General features: G+C 46.5%; 2 protein-coding genes across 4 annotated transcripts in view; one reads left to right on the top strand and one right to left on the bottom strand.

Moving 5' to 3' along the window:
- The first annotated feature begins 752 nt into the window (after positions 1–752).
- On the top strand, positions 753–14,011 carry disp3 (dispatched RND transporter family member 3). Of its 2 annotated transcripts, none has more exons than XM_076730646.1 (22): positions 753–817; positions 1,055–1,156; positions 5,140–6,126; positions 6,234–6,453; positions 6,545–6,681; positions 6,798–6,932; positions 7,470–7,630; positions 7,806–7,945; positions 8,065–8,156; positions 8,282–8,446; positions 8,799–8,960; positions 9,043–9,186; positions 9,296–9,432; positions 9,546–9,715; positions 9,805–9,935; positions 10,228–10,412; positions 10,526–10,652; positions 10,845–10,990; positions 11,101–11,260; positions 11,359–11,472; positions 11,576–11,748; positions 11,916–14,011. In XM_076730646.1, the coding sequence occupies exons 1-22, from the start codon at positions 754–756 to the stop codon at positions 12,270–12,272; spliced, it is 4,209 nt and encodes a 1,402-aa protein (XP_076586761.1). In that variant the 5' UTR covers position 753; the 3' UTR covers positions 12,273–14,011. The 2 variants fall into 2 exon arrangements, with proteins under 2 accessions (XP_076586761.1, XP_076586763.1); XM_076730648.1 differs by lacking the exon at positions 753–817 and adding an exon at positions 841–923.
- A 1,659-nt stretch (positions 14,012–15,670) lies between these two features.
- bmp1a (bone morphogenetic protein 1a) overlaps positions 15,671–21,980 on the bottom strand; it is a 32,169-nt gene continuing 25,859 nt past the window's right edge. The window contains exons 13-20 of one of the 2 annotated variants that reach the window (XM_076730644.1): positions 21,745–21,870; positions 20,529–20,701; positions 20,191–20,371; positions 19,950–20,075; positions 19,619–19,746; positions 18,985–19,198; positions 18,381–18,631; positions 15,671–16,994 (exon numbers count right to left, since the gene is read on the bottom strand). In XM_076730644.1, coding sequence (XP_076586759.1) covers positions 16,860–16,994; positions 18,381–18,631; positions 18,985–19,198; positions 19,619–19,746; positions 19,950–20,075; positions 20,191–20,371; positions 20,529–20,701; positions 21,745–21,870 — 1,334 coding nt within the window. In that variant the 3' untranslated portion in view covers positions 15,671–16,859. The remainder of the gene's footprint in view (positions 16,995–18,380; positions 18,632–18,984; positions 19,199–19,618; positions 19,747–19,949; positions 20,076–20,190; positions 20,372–20,528; positions 20,702–21,744; positions 21,871–21,980) is intronic. The other variant, XM_076730645.1, reaches the window with a different exon arrangement.

Here is a 21,980-nt window from a genome sequence, read left to right as displayed (position 1 = left end):
CAAAGAGCTACAGAGGGTGAAGCTTCAGTCATCCGCTCCCATTTGGATGATGGATTATTACCTTTTCTTGTGAAGGCAATCCAAGTTCAACCTGCGCACAGGTTGAGAAGTGAGCTGTCGGATGGGTTGAATGTGGCAGGAAGAGAGGAGAGCAGGTCATTGATGTCAGATGAGAGCGAGCGGGGGCACTACAGTCCAGGAGAGAGCATTTATTGGCACAACAAGACAAACAGATGAGTCGAATCAGTGCTGAATTTCCAAACCCCAGTGTTAGTGGTACACACAGCAATCAGGTTGCATCTCCAGCAGAGAGCTGGATTGCTGAGCTTCATGTCATCCGGTGAGAGAGCACCGTGCTCCATAAAGGAAAATGAACTACAAGCTAATAAACTCTTACTTCAGGTGATTATTTTAAATTGCCTGTACTTTGTCTCCCACTGAAGCCAGTTATTCTGATCACCCCCGTCTAACAAACCCCACCTCTCCACCAACTGAGACTAGAATAGACCATACCAACTCTGGCAGAAAGGGAGGGGGCTGTGCTGAAATATCATGACCGGTGCATCATTTTTGCCCACATAAATCCAGCTGAATTCATGTGAAGCCACTCCAAAGCACGCTGCGTTTCATCTCCAAAGTCCCTGCAGGCTCTCCAGCCGTCCAGCAGCGGCTTGCAGGGATTTCTGCGCCGCATCCCCCTCCTCGCCTCTCCTCCGCCGGTGAGCCAGCCAGCAGAGCGAGCTGAACAAAGCCATGGGAGAGAGAGGAGCTTCTGGGAAGAAATGTCTCTCGCTGACTCTGTCGCCTGGACAACCGGGTAAGAGAGGAGGGGAGGGCGCAGGAGCGAGAGGAAGGACCGGGGCGCATAAAAGGAGAGGAAAACAACACATTATCAACTGCTGAGATTAGAGGATTCCTTCAGAGTGTGTGTGGGGGGGAAAGTGGATTTTTGCCTGTCATTCTCTTATGAAGGTTCCCTTGGTGTCTCTTTGTCTTGATGAGTTATTAACTATGACAATAAAGCAGTAAATTAGATTTTCTCCCTCCACACCAGAGCATGGATGGGATGAAACTGCAGAGCGCAAGTTGAGCCCATTACATGTGGACCCGGTAGGCCTGGTCGCACCACCTGTAATTCTCGCCTCCTCAGCCTCAGGTAAGAGTCTCCTCACTGTTACATTCGCGTTGATAGGGATGCTTTTGTTTTTGCCCGATTAGTTGATAAACGTATTAATTACCGGGGGCGCCAATCTGTGCAGTTATCTGGAGGATGGCAGAGAAAGTCAAACAAATCAATAAAAGCTCATCCTGACTGCTTGCAGGCAGCATGGAGCGCAAGCATTGTTCATCAGAGTAACTCTGAAGCAGATAAGTTTTGGGAATTCGGCTCCATTGTGTGTTTGAATATGCGTTGTTTATATGCTGCCAGGGAAAAAAAACACTGTACAATGTGGCTTATGCATTCCGTCTTATTCAGGAGAGTGAGAGAAATTGCATGGTGCGGCCCCAGGATGCTTCACGCACTGTGCACAGAGCTTTGCGCTCTCTTCAGTGCGAATTCACCGACAATAAGAAAATGAACACCGCTGTTAGGTGCAAATATATCCCGAGAGTTTGACTTGACTCCGGATTTACTGCGCGTAAAGAACAGAAGGCACGTCCGCTACAAACACACTGCCGAGCACTCATGAATAAGGAATATATTCATAGAGCACCAGTGCTGAAATCAATGCTCCTTTAAATGAGGTGGTATGCTGGCTGAGTTTACACCAGGATGAATGTGTGTGGGGCAAGAGGCAGCATGTGATATCCATATTGGATGAGATGGAGAGGAGATAAACTGGGGGGTATTTTTAGCTGCTGTCAGCAATGAAGCTTACAAATCTTTCACCTTTGTGGACAAGATAGAGACACAGAGAAGAAGCAGGGAGGAAAAGGGCAAGAGAGCGAGGGATGGCGAGCCCAAAGGAGGGACGAGAGAGATGATTATAGGTGATGGTTCAGGCTCACAGCAGGCTGGGATTGCTCAGAGCTGCCACCTCACCTACCAGACACAATCCAGAGACGAAGCGAAGGAAATGCTGACACTCAGCTTATGCACGTCTTTATAGGAGGAAAAAATACACAGTCGAGTGGAGCTTATGGTTCACCCTCCTTTTTCTGCTCACAACTCGCTGAGCACGACACACGAGACAGCCCAAATGCAGCTCTGTGCTGCACAACACGGTCCATCAGATACAGCTGCTGTACTTCAAACAGGCAGGCAGGTACAGTGTGGCCACCTGGGCAGCACTTGTTTAAAGAGAATTCAATAGAAAAAGCTACACACAAACTTCAAAATTGAGTTGTTTTTTTTGTGAGGAAAGGCAAGTTTATCCAATACACACTCACACAGCATAGAGAATCCAAGAGCAGATTCATCTTTCAAGTGATAAACACAAGATTTCATACCTCAAAAGCTGCAAGTAGATGTTCATTTCAGGCATCAGTGCATTTCTCTGCCTCGATTTTGAGTTTGAAACTACACTACAGACAAAGAAACACAGCCTCACTATTAAGAATATCATAGCTCTAATATAGGCCGAGCCATATGGGGAACAGCTTTTATTCCAATAAATACAGAAAGCAGGATGCAAAATTACGTCCTATTTTTAATCCACACCTGCACGGGGTTTAAATCTACTGTGCACTCCTGATCTTGAATGAACAATTCTGGGAGCTTGTAAACACATTAGTTATACCAGGCTCTGCACTGCTCGCAGTGCTATGCAGCTGTACACCGCTCATAATTATTGTGCATGAGGTGCAATGTTCTTGGATGCGAAGACGCGTCAGCCTCATCAAGACGAGAGAAAAGGATGCGTCCCTGAGGCCGTGCATCACTGTAGTTATCTTTGCTCCACTGTACCTGCATGCTGTCTGTTTCAAGGTGCACTGTTGTAGGCGATAGACGGTTAGCACAGAGCTCAGCCTCACTGTCTGATAAGCGCTCTGTCTGCCCATCAGTCACTAATGAGTTCCTCAGACTGTCAGACTTTGACATCTGCATCACTAATCAGCCTGTTTTGATGTTGAAACGGACACAGAAATGGAGCTGTGGAGATGTGCCGATGGTCCTCTCGTTTAGATTTTTTCTCCATGAATGTTAAACAGCAGAAAAGCCCAATTTCTTTTCACAGATTCCTGAGGTGCTGGTGTTTGAAGGGTGACGGCTGTGGTGTGTGTTTGTGTTTGTGTGTCTTCAGTCATTCCCCGGGCTCTTCTTTCCCCCTTTTCCTCCATTCCACTCCTCTCATCATATTTCCCTGCGTGCCTCCTCTCATCTTGTGTTGATGAAAGCACCATCATCAAAACAAGCTGGAGAGGCAGAGATGGAATGTAACAGGATTACAGTAATCTAATTAGCAAAATTAGCAGCTGTATTCCATTTCATTTACTATAAATGCATGATTATATCTCACACATTTATGTGAGAGATTGGTCACATAATTTGTCATATATTACTTGGACAGAAAAACGTTTGAAGGGGGAAAAGCAGATTGCATTATGACATTACAGAGAACAGCATAATAGTGCTCATTTGGAAATGATGGCTGCAGATAAGCAGTGATGCTGCTCCAAATGTACAGCCTGTAAATTGGAACACATTATTTCCCTCGGTATTATAGAGATATAAGGCACTGTAATCCAGAAGTAACTGAATATAATTAGGTGATTTTGTTGAGGCTGCATATTTTGTTCTCTGCTTTCACACTTTAAAACCAAACTTTCCCAACACCATTAATGAATTTGTCCTCCAAAAGAGGAGGACGTTGATGTTCACACTGCGTGGGCAGGTGCTGGTCTGCCGCTCTCCCATTAAAAGGTGCACTGGTGCCCTTGTCGGTGCGGTAAGATGACATGGTGATTAATAAAAGTGTTGTGCAGATTAAAAAATGGCCCAAAATAGGCCCTTTTTCACAGAGCATTACACACAGCGGAGCTCTTGGTCATCAACTCAACAGGCTTTCTTATCTCTTCTGCAAAAAGAAAAATCCTGCATAAAGTTGCATTAGCATATGTAAGTCCTGTGGACATTTGGGAACATTAAAAACTATCAGAGAGTGAGAAACTATAGAGCTAAGGCTGATAATGATGTGGCCATGAAACGCATCTATTATCAGTGAGCCGGAGAGTGACTTTGTGGACACTGTGACCGAACACAGGGTGATTTCACTGCAGCAGACATGAGCACATTTTCTTCTTCAGCAAGTTTATTCAGGTGTAAGAACAGCAACAAAAATCTCATAAATCAGCAAGCCTCCAGTTCATTTGTAGCTCCTGGTTTTGTCACTCAAAAATGTTTTCTTTTTATAAAAATATCGATTAAATGGTATAATTTGTAAATTGCACATTTTTTTTGGGATGGATTTTCACTTCAGCTACAGAGCTGAGCGCAGCTATCTTTTACACATAATCAAAATTCACCGTCTTACCTGGCTGACCTTAAAGCACAGTTCTAAAGAGAATAGATAAATTGCAGCAGTTAGTGGCCTCACTGCCACCTGAATGCAAACTGAATGCAGCAGCTTGTGCGAAGAGGAGGGCAAAGAGTGGCACCCATTGACAATATTAGTCAAACGCTGCCCATCACCAGAGATAAACCCTCTCTTACTCCGCAACTTTGTCTAGTATCCCACTTGCTCTTCTTGTCAGTAATTAGACAAGTGAGATGATTTAATTTGCTGCAGAGTGGACACAGCTACGTTGACTGCTGATTTGTACAGAGCCACCAGCAGACTCTCTCCGGGTGACAATGGCTCGACAGACAGAGGAATTAAATCACAGCTTTAGCCTGTCTCACCCCCGAGCTCTTGTGATCAGCATCTTAAAGCAGGACTCAGCCAACCGTTTTCTCATATAAGCCCTTGAGGAAAAAAAGGTCTCCCCTCGTCAGTTTTCTCCATGTGAGCTGCCAATGGAGGGCCCTGGCTGACAGCTGCTTGAGGACGGACTTAATTCTCACGTCCTCGCTCGCTGAGTGCAGCTGGAAGTTACCTTGTCCTTCATTTTGTCTGATGCTTGTTCACCTGCCCGAGGAGAAGAAGGGGTGGTGCTGTAAGCGAGCGGTGATCAGGTGGTGTTATGTGTCTCTGACAGGTGCCAGCATGGATGAGGATGAGCCGCTGCTGTTTCAGGCCAGCTGGGGAGAGGAGGAAGGTGAGGAGGAGGAAGAGGATGGAGCAGCACAGGCGGCGGGGCGGGGGTGCTTGTCTGGGGAGGCTGGGGTGTGTGGGCTGTGGAGGGCGGTGGCGTGGGTGTACACACGGCCCTGTGCCAGTGGAGTGGTTTTAGGGGTAGTTGTCCTGCTACCATGCGCCCTCTTTGCCTACATGCTCCTCTACTGCCCTCCTCTGGACATAGACCTGTCCTACAGTGCCTTCGAGGTTCACAGTCACTTCTCTGCTGAGCGCTTTGACGCCCTCACCATCGCCGTGAAGACTCAGCTGGGGTCCTGGGACAGACGTAGGCGAGACTTAGATAACAGCGAGTCTGAGGCCCTGCAGGAGCTCCTGCTGGAGAAGCTGGGCAGACAGGGAGCGTTTAACAGGACAGATAATGAGGGCACAAGGTCCTCCACTCCTCAAAACGAGCTTTTACATGCAGCAGATGATCAGAAGAGAGGAGCTGCAGTGGGCAGAGATGAAAGGACAGTGCCAGAATTGGGTTGGGGGCACCCGGGGAAGCACAAGAACTCAGATCACAGAGCAGAGGAGGACGAGGAGAGATCATGGGATGGAAATTCCACTTTGCCGCTCATTAGGAGGCGCAGGTTTGCCCCCAATTACTACTTACAGAGCCAGGCTCTGTGGAGGATCGAGCTTGTGTTTGTAGCTCAAGGGGAAGGCGATCGCAACATCTTCACCCCAGAACGTCTGCAGACGATTCACCACGTGGAGCGTCTGCTCATGCAGCACCCGCAGTTCCATCAGTTCTGCTGGAAGCCTCTGGAGATGCTGAGGGATCTGCCGCTGGGGCCGTCCTACTGCTCCCCACCCAGCTCGCTCCTGTCTTACCTCTACCCCAGTGAGAAGGGAGGGAAGATATACTATGATGGCATGGGCCCAGATCTTGCTGATATTCAAGGTGAGTCTACAGTGAAGAAAGTGGGGGGGAAAAACAGCTTTCAAGCATAAAAGAATACCTGTGAGAGTCCTCCTAACAGTGCTGATTTGCCATGTATGTATTCCCAGGTTCTCTGAGTCTGGCCATCACCCACCCACAGTTCTACTGGTACGTGGATGAGAGTCTGTCCCCTGAGCATCTCTCCTCCTCTCTCTTACGCAGTGAGATCCACTTCGGCGCTCCTCTTCCTTCCTACTACTCCCTGCAGGACCGAGCTGACGAGCAAAGATCCCGCTTCAAAAACTTTGTGGTTCAGTATGCAGACATCCTGGCTAAGCAGTCCACCAGGTCAGGAGGAAATTGCTGCAGAATTAGCCATTTATTTCTGTGACTGCAGTTGAAGTCTGATACTATTGTGTGTCTGCTTCCCTTGTGCCAGCCAGGTGAAGGTGCTGTACGGGGGGACAGAGCTGTTTGATGACGAGGTGAGACACACCTTTCACAATGATATGATGCTGGCTGTCATCAGCGGGGCCTGCATCACCGTGCTCGTGTATGTCCTCACCTCCTTTTCTGGTACAGTATGACCTGTTCCTTATTCCACCTGCACATCATGTACACATCTCAATGTCTAAACTGTCACAGTCAGGTATTTGGCAGCATATGAATGGTTTCTTCTTGTCTCTCTGCAGTGTTTCTGACATTCTTTGGGCTGGCTAGCATTGGTCTGAGCTGCTTGATGGCTCTTTTCTTATACCATGTTGTCTTTGGCGTGAGGTACCTGGGAATCCTCAATGGTGTTGCTGCCTTTGTTATTATTGGCATTGGTAAGGGAGAAGAAATTCACTAGTATTTTGAGATTTTGGAAAATACGCTTGCTGGTTTTCTTTTAATTGGATTAGAAGATCAATACCACGCATGTCTGTATGCTAAATCCAGCAGACAGTCAACTTAGCGTAGCATAAAGACTGGAAACAGGGGGAAACAGCTAGCGTGGCTCTGTGCAACAGTGCCAAAATCCAATCTCTGAAGCTTATAAATTAACACATGATATCTCATTTGTTTAATCCATACAGCAGTGAGCTTTGGTCAGAACACTAGATTCATGAAGTCACTGTGGGGCGACCAGCAGAGACAGGAAATTACAGCGGCAGGCACAGAAACAGTCCAGCACATAAACCCCCATAAAGCAATGTCCCCCAGCAGCTGTTAAGTAAGCTAAGGCAGCTAACAGTTTCATATTTCATTAATGTGTTTTCCAAAATGTCAAACTGTGCCTTTAAAGCTTGAAAAAACACCCTTTTCCAGTACATTTACTGTTGTATGTAATAAGGCATCTCTTTTGTTCTCTCACTGTTGCTCAGGGGTGGATGATGTATTTGTGTTCATCAGCACCTTCAGACAGGCGTCTTATCTGCGTCAGCCACAGCAGCGAATGATCTACACAATTAAAACAGCTGGCCGAGCCACTTTCCTCACCTCCTTCACCACTGCAGCTGCCTATGCGGCTAACACCTTCTCTCAGGTAATCGCACAAGAGAAATGCGACCATTAATAGGATCTGCACAGGAAGTGTAAGTGACTCCCCTGCTAAGGATGAATAGAAGTGCCTCTCTCAGCAGACAGGCGTTTTTATGCGATAAGCACAAATTGAATGTTTCAAGGTCCTTCACACTGCGCCTCCTTTAACTGACACTTAGATCCCAGCCGTGCATGACTTCGGCCTATTCATGGCCCTCATTGTCAGCTGCTGCTGGCTTTGGGTGTCCATCCTGATGCCAGCCGCCCTGTGTGTCTGGACCGAGTGTGTGGAGCCTCAGGAACATGCCTGGTTGAATTGGTAAGGCGTTACTTCCTTACTTTTGTGTGTGATGTTATTTGTGCATGCTGTGCGACACCGCGGGCGAGATGTAATCCCTTCAGCTGTCTCTTTCCCTAAACTTCCTCCTTCCTCTGTAGCTGGAAGCTGTTTTCAGGCCTGTCAACAAGCCACGGCCCTTTGTCAGATGAGGACGATGATGTGGCACTTCTGTCGGTGGAGATGGAGCCAGGTGAGATTATTATCTCCCTAGAATTGAATGAGTGATGGGGGGGAAGAATGGGAACAGGGAACGAGTCCAGGCTGTGAAAAGCTGCCGTCCAGGCACCACTAAGCCCCTGTCTTTGTCTCTGCCAGGTTCCTGTGATACAGACGGCGATGCAGCCATTCTTTCCCTGTCAGTGGAGACACCTCTGTCCCCTTCAGGGCAGCGGCATGTGGGTGTGGTGAGCACAAATCTCCAGTGGGCCCTGAAGCACTTAGTGGCAGAGCCAGCAGTGGAGCGACGAAAAGCCGTTCTAGGTGAGATTTGATATAAACTCTGAGAGCTCATGAGTGTTTTCCCATGGCCAAGATCAGTTTATACTCAAGAAAACTTCTATATGTTGGCTCTTGCTGATATTATCTGCCAAGCTTTTGATCAATGTTTTAGCCATGAGAGTAACCTCGAGCTCAGACTGTTGAAGAGGTGCTGTAATCTGTGCAGCCTGAGGGGATATAGTCTGTCAGAGGAAGAGCAAGTGCCTATCATGAAGTATTCATCCTGCCTCTTTTCAGGAGTGACTGTAATTGATCCGTGCTGCTGCGCTGTTCTATCTGCTCCATCAGGCCCTCCTCCCTGCCGTTGTTTATCATTGTCTTCCTGTCGGCCCAGGTGTCTTCCTCCTGGTTCTGCTCCTATCCGCCGGCTGCTGCTGTCTCCTGAGGCCGGCCACTCACGCCCCCCTTCTTTTCCGCCGCGACACAAACCTCCAGACTCTGCTGGCTCTGAGGAGCAACCTGAGCGGACAAGGCATCTCCTGCCCCATGTGCTCAGGTGAGACCGAGATGGAGGCCCGCTCACCGGTTAACCTCCCGTATCCAAAGCAAATATCTGAATTGCACGTTGTGTCCTGCAGGTGTGTTCATGGAAAAGCCGCACCCTTTGTACACCCACACTTCCTCGTCAGCTTTTAAGTTTTCTGCACATCAGCAGAACCCAAGCACAACAACCTCTGTTCCCCGGAGCTCAGTGAAACCAAATTCAAGCACGAACCAAGCAGGTAGAACATTCATCACATAAAAATCCTCTACTCTACCTCTACTACTCCTCTACTTATTTAAAACCTGTTCCACTATTTTAAAATATTGCACTTTGTACTGCTTTTTTAGGCTCTTTACTTACAGTGTACATTTCAAAGTTGGACCTCGGAGCCTCTACAACCATTTACCGCTTCTCCCTTAACACCAGCACTCCCTCCCCATGGAAACTGTGCAGCACGGAGCATGGAGAGCTGCCGTCATTTCAGGTTAGGAAGCAAAAAACATGATGGTTTTCTATAATTAGTTGTAACGTTATGTCTCCCAGCTGTGATATGCACCACTAAAGCGTCTTGTAACTAATTTTGTTTCATCTGAATAGGCTTATAATCAGCCCCGCAGCAATTACACCACCAGAATGACAGTGTGTGTTTCCCATGTGTACCACCCGTACCCCAGCTGGATGATCACATCCACCTCATGTGACCCCCGTCATGGCTGGACACCAGAGTTTTCCTTTTATGGAGCATCGTCTCCACAGCAGCACAGCAGGTGAAAACACAGATGAGGAAATTCAAAGTTAGACTGTTGTGTTGTTTTCGTGGACGATCTGTCATTTCAGCTCTGCTTTCTCCTCCTAGGAAGCTGTACTTCGCCCAGTGCCGCCTGAGGCCTCATCCCAGCCGAGTGTGTGTCAACCCTCCTGGCTGCGGCATCAGTTCTGGGCCTGATGGACCCACACAGGGAACCTTTTATACTCCTCTCCCCAGTGGTGAGCAAGCTAGCGTCAGTGTCAGAAAGCATCATTATCATAAAGAAAAGTGTGTTAGCCCACCAGGAAAACTATTTTCGCACTGCATGTGTCACTTTGGTGAAATGTCTTTTTTATGTCCTTTATTGTCATTGAGGCTTAAGAATAGAGAAAATGAAGCGATATGACACTGCTTTCAAAAGTAGCTTGTTAAAGTGGCCTCTGGAGGATTTCCAACAGCACTTGTACATATGCTTTTACACTGTATAAATAAATGCCGTTTAGAGATTTTTCTCTGATTCTATTTTCAAAGATACTTCATCTGCTGCCAAAACGAAACCATCCAAAACGCTTGGCTTCAACCCGTGCAGTGGCGGAGTATGTGGCCACCCAGCGGTGCGTCCTCTGGTCGACACCGGGGCGATGGTTTTCGTGGTGTTTGGCATCCTGGGAGTCAACCGAACTGAACGCAGGGACAATCACGTTATCGGAGATATGGTGAGGGTCACACCTGTGCTGGAACATCTGAATACACAACAGAAAAAAAAGCAGAGCCAGATTTGTAATTTAGATTTTCATGTGTTTGATGTGGTGTTTGCTTCTCTCCAAAGGGCAACATTATATTGGATCCAGACTTCGATATTTTCCAGGAAATGGGGCGCCTTTGCAAGATCTGCAAAGCGATCAGTGCAAACAAGCAACTTGTGAAGCCAGGAGGAGCACAGTGTTTGCCTTCAGGTAACAAAATATCAACAAGCAATAGTATTAATCCTTACAGGGCTGACAGTCATCAACAGTTTGTTGATGAATTGATTAGTTAATTGGTCAACAACAACAAAAAAATCAGTTGATTTGATCTTTAAAGCCACTTTTTAAACAAAAGACCCAAGACTACACTGGTTTCTCTATCGTTTCTTCTGTTCTCTTCAGGCAATAAACTGTCGTCTATTCTGCCTCTGCTCCATCCTGAGTGTCACTCGCTCCCTGAACCAAACCTCCTCCCGGGGCAGCTCTCCCACGGAGCGGTGGGGATGCACGGAGGCAAAGTCCGCTGGCTGTCCATGGCCTTTGAGTCCGTAAGTCCCTTCATCTCTCAGCTTTTCATCTCTCTGCATCACAGAGCAGCACATTTCCACTTCACATCCAGTCGTCGCCGTGCCTAACGCTCTACCTCTGCTCTCCCAAGACCACATACAAGGGGAAATCCTCCTTTCAGACCTATTCCGACTTCCTTCAGTGGGAGAACTTCATCCAGGAGCAGCTCGCCTCCCTCCCGCAGTCCTCCGCTCTGCAGCGGGGTTTCCAGACCTGCGAGCACTGGAAGCAGATCTTCATGGAAATCATAGGCAAGTGAACGGTGGCTTTTTTTTCCTGCAAACTGAAGAGGGATTAATTGTCAGAAGTAAGTGAGAGCTGAGTGCACTGCTCTCTGCTCTGTTTGTAGGTGTGGAGAGTGCCCTCTGGAGTCTGCTGCTGTCTCTGGCCATCTGTGTGGCAGCTGTGTCTGTGTTTACTGCACATCCTCTGCTGCTGCTGCCAGTGCTCATAACCATTCTAGGTAAGAGATGAAGTTGTATATTTGGAAGTGACACTCAGAAATGCATTTCAGAATTGAACATTCAGGCCTGCGTGTGCAATTCTGAGCTTTTGGCCCTCGACAGGTGTGATCTGTCTGGTGCTGGCGGTCATGTACTGGCTGGGCTGGGAGATGGGAGCAGTGGAGGCCATTTCTCTGTCTATACTTGTGGGATCTTCTGTGGATTACTGTCTCCACGTGGTGGAGGGATACCTGCTGGCGGGGCAGTCCACACCCTCTACGCCTGCTCATAACTCGGTATGGGAGTTCCACAGTAGTGATTATGAGCAATTGGAAAAACTTTCACAGCACGTCTTCTCTTTACACACATGCTAAAACAGGCTAATGACTAAGATTGAGAAGCGCCCTGAAGGCTCATGAATAAAGACAAACTCTCTTCTTATTAAACCGTGTTGTCTGTGCAGGAGCCTCCGGCTGAGAGGCAGAGGCGGACCCTGGAGGCGGTGAACCACGTGGGCGTTGCCATAGTGTCCAGTGCCGTCACCACAGTGATCTCCACAGTCCCTCTCTTCTTCTGTGTCATTGTGCCTTTTGCCAAGTTTGGCCAGATAGTGGCCATCAACACCGCCGTCTCCATTTTGTTCACCCTGACGGTGACCGTGGCCATGCTGGCGTGCATGGCCCCCGCCCGCTTCAGCAGATCCCCCGGCGTTGTGCTGAAGGCCAGCCTGGCCGTGATGGCGGCTGCAGGGTTGGGAGCGGCCGTGTGCTGGGTGGGAGGACAGCTGGGAGCGTTGGCCTGGCAGCCAGTCAGCACGTAAACACAACTGTCGGCCAACTAACGCTGATGTCAGGCAGAGGAGTTCCTCTGTATGCAAAACTGTAAGCACTGAACTTCCCTCCATGTTCAGGAGGAATATCAGATCAGTAAGTGATCGTGTACTTTACAGCACAAAGATGTCAGAATCTATTCCATTATTTGAAGCGGTTTCTCATCACAGATCCATTTTATTTCACTCGTATTGATCAGTGGATTGTAAGTACCTCTTCTAAAACATTGTGTAAATGACTGTGACTCACAGTGGCATGTTGACCTTTCTGGGCTGATGTGATGATTCAGCTGAGGTATGTCCTGTTTGATCCGTTATCGCCCTCAGCCTATAGGTGGAGACGATTTGAGTAACTGCTGGGAAACGCTGGCTGAGTCACAGATTTCATTGGTGTAACTTATTGAGTTGTGAAAAGCCGCTGACTGTTCTGTGACCTACTCTTGTGAACACCGTCAGGGTGCCGCGCTCTGACGTCCGTGAAGGTTTGTGTTACTGGTTCACATGACTCACGGCCATCTTGTGAAACATCACTTTTGTGTTCTCTTAGTTGTGCACTGAATGTGTTTTCAGCCACATTTGTAACAAAGGTTATGATGTCCTCATGTGGCTGGATTAAAAGCTGTACTAGTCAAATTTATACTGTGCACAGTTTTGTTAAATGTAAGGTGTGATGTAAGTGTTTCGGTATGCTGCGCTCACACATGAACTGACCTTCTGATGCTGCCAGCGAACTCGTTCTGAAGAGTTGTGCATACCAGTACTCACCACAAGATATTAGTGGTGGCGGGAATATTCAGAGCCTCTATTTAAGTAAAAGTACAAATACCACACTGTGGAAATACACCACTGTAAGTAAAAGTCCTGCAAGTATTATCAGCAAAAGTGAAAGTAAAAGTACTTTTTGTGCAGTAAAATGGTCCCTGTCAGTGTTTTACTATTATATCTGATGTTTTTGGATTAATATTACTGCAGCATTCGTGTGTGTGTTGCATTTTACTGCTGTAGATGTTTGGGTTGAGCTAATTTAACTACATACAGTTGGGTAGTTTAATCTACAGTAATGCCTCATATTCTCTAAGACCATAAGTAGTTTACTTATCTCGAGAAGCAGGAGAGTGGTCTCATCCCATAAAGGATCATTTAAACCTTCAGTTTAACTGAACTGTCAACTGTCAGCACAACTGGAGATACATGGTTTTCACTGGACAGGAAGAGTAATTGCAATCTGAAAAGTAACTAAAGCTGTCAGACCGTTGTAGTAAAAAGTACATGTAGTGGACTTGAACTATAAAGCTGCATAAAATTGAAATGCTCAAAATACCTCAGATTTGGATTTAAGTGCAGCACTTGAGCAAATGTACTTAGTTAAATTCCACCACTTAGCAAAATATCACCCTCTTCTCTGACCCTGTCACATTTATATCGTAGATCTCAAACTGCTTCGAGGTCTCTATTTTTGCCATCAGCACAAATTGAAGGAGACCTCTTGTCGGGTCCTCAGGTGTTCGCTCCACTCGTCGGCACTCACTGGAACCAACTGTGCTCTCTCACACTTCAGAGCAGCACTCCTGCACCCATCAACGGCTCCCCTCTGCCCCGCCGTGAAGGTGAGGGCCATTTGTCAAACCACGTAACACAATAACAGTCAGGGAGAGGGCTGACTCAATTGAGCGGTGTATTTCTGTTTTGTGCGTGTGTGTTATTTGTGAATGTCGAATAAAACAGGTGCAGAAAGCCTCGGGTCTTTTCTTTGGTGAGAGCTCAGCGCTGATTTCTTCTGCATTGTTATGTAACAGAGCAGTGGAGCAGGATGAAGACCTGTCACGCTTTGTCACACATACTGGGAGAGCTACGGCGGAAAGCATCGCGTCTCCGCTCGGCTGCCATTAATCATTCATATGAAACGGCTCAGATTTTGCATTGAATTGCGGCGCATCAATGTTTCATATGTTATTAAAACGAAGGAAGTTGTTCTACATGCAGCGGCGTCGCTGCTCCTCGTGATGGAAGCTGAAGACAAATATTTGAGTTAAAGCAGGAAAAGCTTGGCAGACTTCTGGTCCGTAGAGTCCTGTTTTATTTGACTGAGCAAATTTATTGTGTTGCAGTGGAAGAAGAAGAGTGTTGCCAAGTGTCTGCACGTCTCCGCCGTTAGTCTGAATGTCAGTGGTCTGTTTGAATGTGGAGGGGACTTATTTCGTCTCTTACAGGAGCTCTTCTTTATGGATCTTCTTGCAACACATACGTGCAGCTGGTGTATGAAGATGTATTATTTTTGAAAGGTCACAATGTTGTAATGTTGTTTTCTAGAGAAATGCAATCTGCTCTTACTGGAGCACAGACTTCATTCCTTTCAACGCAGTTCCCACGTTCATGTTTTTGTCCTGTAGATCTAAATTCAGTTCCCTGTTTTGACGACAATGAGAGAGGACGCATTTCAATGTGATACAGGTAAGAGTAGTGAAGGTTACACATCCAAAATATACCGAATAATGTAAGTGGTACTCATCTGCTTATATAATTCAATTAAACATATGGTTTCTATGTCCAGATTTTAAGCAAAAAAAGTAGTTTATCTGCACGTTAAAGGAATCTTTATCATTGATTCGTGAATGTGTGTGAAAGTGTGTTTGCTCAAACTCTGCAGTCTTGTTGTGTCTCCATGCATTTTGCAGTATTTTTCGTTGGGTTAAGTCAAGTGAGGGCCAATTTCAGCTGTGCCAGTCTGGCAGTTTTCTGTGCAACAACACTGCTCTGCTCCTCATGTTTTTATAAAACAGCACAACACACCAGTAATGGAAGAATTATTGAGGGGGAGTGAGGTTACATGGAGGGGAATTAATATTTAGCAAGGTCGAAAAGGAAATGCTTTCCTCCTCGAAATGACAAGCTCCATCTATAAATAGTGCATCAATGAGGAGATGAATAAGATATATATATATTTGGATTTGCTGTTTTCTTTGTTGTGTTTGCCATGTTTCAGAAAAATGCTCTGAAACTTCCTTCAAACACAGACCAGTGTTGCACTTAAGTGCTCAGTTCTGGATTACTCCTACTCACATGTCCTGGATTGCACTCAGCCAGCAGCTCAGTCGGTGCAACGGAGGACATGGTTTCACTGGAACGGCACAAAGAGGGTTTGCAGTTCTGGGCTGATGTTGTGAAACAAAGGTCGGACATCAGACAGGTGTGTCAGGCTGCTGCAGTGTCACATCTTTCTCAGTGTTGAGCGAGAAATAAATGGAGAAAAGGAACGAGTGAGCAACATAGTATATTCAACATAGACCAATGGCTACACATTAGAAGGCAATTATAGGGCTAATTTCAACAGTACCTTTCCACCTTTACATTATATATGTAATTACTATAACAATAAATACCCAGGCTCATTTGGTTCTTGAGAAATACTTCATTGTACCAAGAAAAGGCATTTTCTCTGCAGAGAAATTATTTTACATCAGAACTGTAAATCAACACTGAAACATAAGTCATTACCCCATGTCACAGGACACACACAATGTTCAAGTATGCCCGAGGAACTAAATGGAGCAATTAAAAAACAAAAACAAAAAGAATGAGAGATAAAATGCATTTAAAAATAAGTGAACTGGCATTGCATTTCACAAAAACTCATAAGCTCATGATTTTGGAACAATTCACTGTAAAGTGCTAACTGGTTCGAGCTGAGAAAAGCACATGTTCCCTTTGAAAGATCATACACATTACTTTATACATGGAGGTACAGTAAATGCCAGTCATCAGGCAAGCAATTACCAACCAGAAGACATGGACCACAATTCATTTATTAGTCCTTTAATAAGATAACTGCTTCCTTAATTTCCTTGTTAATGGTAACAACGAGAATCTTGCCACTGGTTGCCAGGACAATGCCAATTACAAATGCTGGTGTTGTCACTGTACAGTTTTCCTTCTTTCCTTGTAATTACATGCAATTGACTGACATACAGTATCAAAATCTCAAGTCAAGTCCTTCTAATCCTCTTACAGATAGGAATCCTTGAACCAAAGGGACGAGAGTGTGAGGAGAGGAGAGCAATTATTGAGGAGTGCAGGAGACCTTCCCCCATACTCCTCCTCCTCCTCCTCTCCCTCTCCTCTCCCTGGATGTGGTGGGCTGGCCCGACAAAAGCAGGGATCTATCCAGCTGATGCCTGCCTTCCTACAGGTCCTGAGAATCCACTGTTTTCCTTTGTGCCTCTCATTAGGAGGCATGTTAAAAAAAAAAAAAAAAGGAAACAAACAAAAAAATATCTGGAGGGGACTGGGTCAATAAATTTTCCCCTACTGTCCGCCTAAAGTGGACGTTCATCCTCCCACCCCAATCCTAACCATAAAAAGGTAAAAACAAGGTGTACTGCAGAATGGCTTTACTCCTCACAGTCTGTGGGGGGAGCTAGAGCCCCTAGGAGCTGAGGTGCGGTTGGTGGTCTTGCGGCTGTTCTGTCGTGTCTGATTCATCTTGGTGGCCGAAGGTTTCCGAGCGTCAGGCTGGCGCCTCCCCTGGGGGCCCCTTCGTTTGCCCCTTTGCCCTGCACGGCCCCTTCCGGCCCCCGCTGGTCACTTGCGTGAGTGCAGTGTGTCCTGGAACTTGGTGCTGGTGTAGCGGACGTGAAATCCTTTCTTGTTGATTGTATCGTCAGAGCGGAACTTGATCACAATGGAGTCACCAGCCGAGTAGATCTCCTCTGGAGGCTGTCAGGAGGGACAAAACAACAGATTCATTCGTGCCGCCGCTTTTCTGGTTCTTTGACTGCGCTTCAATTAAAACTGAAGACTTCTCGCATGCTGAAACTCCACTCAAATCAGTGACCATGACGAATGGCTTCTGACTGCAGAGAACTGCTAGTTCTGAAACAGCCAGGGGCCACGTAAGGGTCCGGGACTAGGACTGGCCCTTTCCAGCTTTATTCTGATTACAGCTTTGGCTGCTATTGAAGTGAGGATAAAATATACTCTGATGATTAGTTCCAGGTGCACCACTCCACAGAGCTCAATTCTTCCCTGAACAAAACCATATACTGCACAGCACTTCATATATTTCTACTGTCTAGGGCACAAAGGCGGCCAGCGAAACAGAGGGGGAATTAACTGCATTCTGTGAGCGCAGAAAATACGCAACACTTGACCCGGCCTGTTTGTCAGAATCGTGGTATCACATGAATATTAATTCCGAACACCATACTGAAAAATAATTAGTTGGTGGAGGCAGCTGCACTCTGGTTATGACAAAAGAAGCGCCGCGATGTCGGAGCAGCCAAAGCTTGTGCAACCAACTGTAAAACACAGACTGTTGATTAAAGCTGCCGTTCATAACATGAATAATATATCTGCACTCGCCCATGAGTCCTGGTTTATTGGGAAGGGGATTTGAAACACAAGAGGAAAGCGGACTAGAGTTTTTATTGTACACCCTGCAATACGGAGTCTACTGTTAACCACGAGAAGCCCTTGGGCTAAAAGTAAGCCTCCCCGCACTATAATGAGTTTTCACCCTACTTTGGACTGAAGTGTGTCAGTTTATTTTGACCTGTTTTATAAAAGGAAACTTGATTGAGGAGCTGCTCCCCGAGGGTTCTGGGGGTGTTATGTCCCCTCCAGCAAACGATTCACAGGAACAGGCGTGAGTAAAAGGCCAGAGCTTATTATTGAAGTGTGTAAATGAGATCAAGCTGTTCTCTGACCTCAGGAAACTTGTGTTTCTATTCCCCGTTGGCCTCATTGTTCCAGACTCCGGCTGCAGCCTCAGCATTGGCTGATTAATTTGCAGTTACAATCCAGTGCCAGAGACTCTGGTAGGCTATCGGCACCCAGGGACTGATGACTTGTGTCGGCCTACAACCGCCTCCACAGCAACACTCCCAAACCCAGAGAAACACGTCGACTTTAACAAAGTGATTAAAGCCAGAGTATGGAATCAAAAGCCCCGGGGTAGTTCACAAAGTCGCCCTTTTACAAACTGCTGGCAAAGGTTACTCAACAGCAGCGCTAATTCCCAAACAATCAGGCCGAACACGGCGAGTTGTATTTGTCAAAGAAAAGACATTCGGAGAGTAGCGGCTGTTAGAAAAGCGTTCTCACCCCTGAGCCACAGTAACGTCCCAGCCGTGGAGACTTGGTGTCAGCCCCATCGAAGAGCTCCATGTAGTCGTAGCCACAGTCCGCCTCCTCCTCTATCTCAAAGGTCTGGAAGATGAGCTCCACGCCGTAGCCTTTCTCCGCCGAGATCACCCACTGACAGTCGGAGGCTCCAGGGTAGTTGTTGTCCCCAAACTGTGCGTGTGAGAACAGGTCCTTGGTTTTGACCTCAGCCTTCAGGCGACCTCCACACTCTGCGCACAGAAAAGTTGAGTTGGACATGTTTTTTTGCAGGCTGCTGATAAGCTGCAAGCACAGCTGCTGTGGTCTCTGGCTCATTTGTGGTTTTCCACTCATCCAGATACAAAAGGAGCCTTAAACAAGCTCTGTTGTTAAATATGAGTCATAATCATTCTCAGACAGGGTGGTGAATTGTGACTTAAACAAAATCTTGTATGCATTACATCCCAAAACCTTTGTAATGCTTATGAGTAACTGACCTAAATTTAACTTGATGCCCCAAAAACATGAAGGTTTGGAGATTTTACTGGAATCCCCCTTCGCTGTTATTGTGTTCTTCCCTCAACAGGACCGCGCATGTTCTTACCTGCAGTATGGGAGGCCTCGAATCCTTTCTTCTGCACGGAGTTGTCTGAGAAGAAGCGGATGAACAGCTTGTTGCCGCTGGACGTGATGGGCGGGGGCTTCTTGGTGCCACAGAAGCGACCCAGGCTGGGAGCTTTTCCGTCTCGCCCGTCGTAAAGCTCAATGTGGTCATAGGCACACTCCAGGTGGGCCTCCATGTCGATCTCATTGAAGGCCTGTGGCAAAGCAAGATGAGTGTTTGAAGAAGTGCGTTATAAATAGAAATGCATGGGATCAAAGTGCTCTTTTTTAATCAGATGGCATTATCCCGACAGTGAGCGCTCTGATATATTGCATTGTTATTTCGAACAGCCATCACTTTGACATTAAACTGTTCCTGATTTCTTTTCAGTTGAATGCTCACTTTTGAACTAATCCACTGCATGTCAGTGACACAAGAGACAAAAATGCAGATAATAACAGAAGGGGGAGCCACACATCATCGTTAGCAATGGCATAACAGCTTCTGACATCAGCACAGTAAACACAGATGTCCTCAGTGGATTTAGCAATTCAATTACACAACAAGCCACGAACAAATAACTACATGATTGACAAGCGAAATTATACATCCAGCAGGAGGAAGTGACACATACGATTTTGATGCGGTGGCCTGGAGTGGTGGTGAGTGCCCAGGTGCACGCCTTCTTGCTGGGGTATTTATCCGGCCAATTGGGGCTGGTGATGGTGCCGCTCACACTATTCACAGTGTGATCACAGCCAGCTGTAAAAAGACATCACTGAGTCAACACAGACCTCCGTGCCATGCTAATGTGGATCAGTCCAACACTAAGACTGCGCTCAAACTGTTTCTGACACAGGTAAGCATGTGCTCGGTGACCCTAATGGGTGCTCTGATCGTGCAAAAAATAAGTCGGTAACAAGAACAAATGTGCAACCGTATCAAAGAGACAAGAGATGAATTACCTTCTTTACAGTCGTGTTTGTTCTCATGCAGCACGAAGCCGCTCCTGCACTGACAGCTGTAGCTCCCAAAGGTGTTGACACACTCATGTTGACAGCCGCCGTTCTCCTTAGAGCACTCATCTTTGTCTGAGGAAGCACAGAGGACACGGCCTTGGTGACTGTTCTCCATCAGGGCTGACAGATCGCAGCACAGGGTGACTGAATGAAAAGGCTTGTGATGCTGTGCACCCAGAGGACTCACCTGAGAAGAACTGCGCTTTAAAGCCCTTCTTGGACACCGTATTGTCTGATTTGAACTCAATGCGCATGTTGTTGTACTGGGAGGTGATAGCTTCTGGTTTCTCTGCCCCGCAGAACTTCCCATGCAGCCTCGAATCAGCCGACAGGCCGCTGCGCACCTCCACGTAGTCATACTTACAAACCTGAGCAGAGAACCAGAGCACGTGAAGAGGCTGCAGCATTTTATTTGCTTTTAATTTTGAAATACAAGGAGCAGAGGAAGGCTTTATTAGCTGCGAAGGTGGATAGTGCGAGAGAGCGAATACAGAACAAACCCACCCCGTGCCGATTCATAATAACCCCAGTGCTCACGTCATTGCCCTCAGTCTCGAAGACGTCAAAGAGCAGAGTGATGCGGTACTGTGTGGGGGCAACCAGCTGCCAGATGCAGTTCTTGTTTGGGGGGTACTCTCTGGGCCAGCCGGGGCTGGTGATCGACCCATTCAGCTTGGTGATGAAGCCTCCGCAGGCAGCTGGACAGAAAACACAACATGGGACGAGACGAATAGAGGACAAATAGTTAGCTTGATGCAGATGTGTCGGCAGAAAATAAATTATAATCAGCAAATGTTTCAACAGGACATGTTCCAAGTGTCCGGCTGCAAAGTTAGAATGAAAGCCCTGCCAGTGTCCTGAATAAACCCGATTACTGCCTGTGGGGCCTCTGGGAGCTTTGTATCAGTTACGCAACACACAGCATGTTACAACAACTGGTGTTACCCGTTCCCTCACCCGCCTATTTTTAGCTAAAATTATGTGTTGTGTTGATCCTTAACAACTACAATAGATGTTGTGTTGATACATGGATTGTCGAGTTATTAAATGTGGACATTGGTGAAATGCTGGAGTGGTAAAAGTTACAATACTAAAGCTATTTTTACGTGCAATAAAGACATACGGCACCAGTTCTTCATGTCCTTATAAAAATTGTGTTTTTCCTCAGAATGTAAATGTAAAACTCTACGTTCTTTGTTACTTAAATATGCAACATTTTACCATTTTATACGATTAGAGCTGACTGCAGTGTTGGTGTGAGAACGTTATAAAGATGCAAATGCTCTCTGTCATGCTATTTATGTACCAATAGGATTGTTTATGTGAGAGCATATATCACTGTTTTTGTTGCACTGCCTCATTTTTATTGCATATGCATCGCATTAATGTGCATGACAGAACTGTATTATTGAATTTAATATGCTTGTCTTAATTTTTAGGCTCTGTATTTTTGGAGTTAGTCTCGGGGTGAACAGTGATTAAGTGGTCAAACAGATATTGTACAGCTCGTATACTAGCAGTTAGGTCTTCAACAACAACATATAATTTGAGATAAAAATAATACTTGCATTGTTGTGACTCAAACCTTAAAAAAGGTAGAGTCCGGTCAGCACAAGCATCACTGCTGGCATCTTTTCTGGCTTTTAGAGATGACTATACTTATTGTATTTGGGTGGCTAACTGTGTAAAGTGTGTAAATTACACGTTGAGCAGGGCTGGTGACTTTTTTCCCTGTACTTACCCTCACAGCTGCGCTTGTCAGCAGCCAGCTCATAGCCTGGGTCACAGGCACACTTGTAGCTGCCTAGTGTGTTGACACAGCGTTGCTCACAGCGACCGTTGTCCGGCTTGGAGCACTCATCCATCTCTGAAAACACAAAGATGTGTTAGGACCCTTTTAGTCGGCCCCCTGGCTCGGTGGCTTACAAGAGAAACCCTCCAAAACAACAGCAGAGCCAGGCAAAGAGGGTCGAACAG

The sequence above is a fragment of the Chaetodon auriga genome, chromosome 5, assembly GCF_051107435.1.
Source record: "Chaetodon auriga isolate fChaAug3 chromosome 5, fChaAug3.hap1, whole genome shotgun sequence".
NCBI classification, from domain to species: domain Eukaryota; kingdom Metazoa; phylum Chordata; class Actinopteri; order Chaetodontiformes; family Chaetodontidae; genus Chaetodon; species Chaetodon auriga.
Note: the sequence above shows the minus strand (reverse complement) of the source record. Positions and strands in the feature narration are given on the sequence as shown.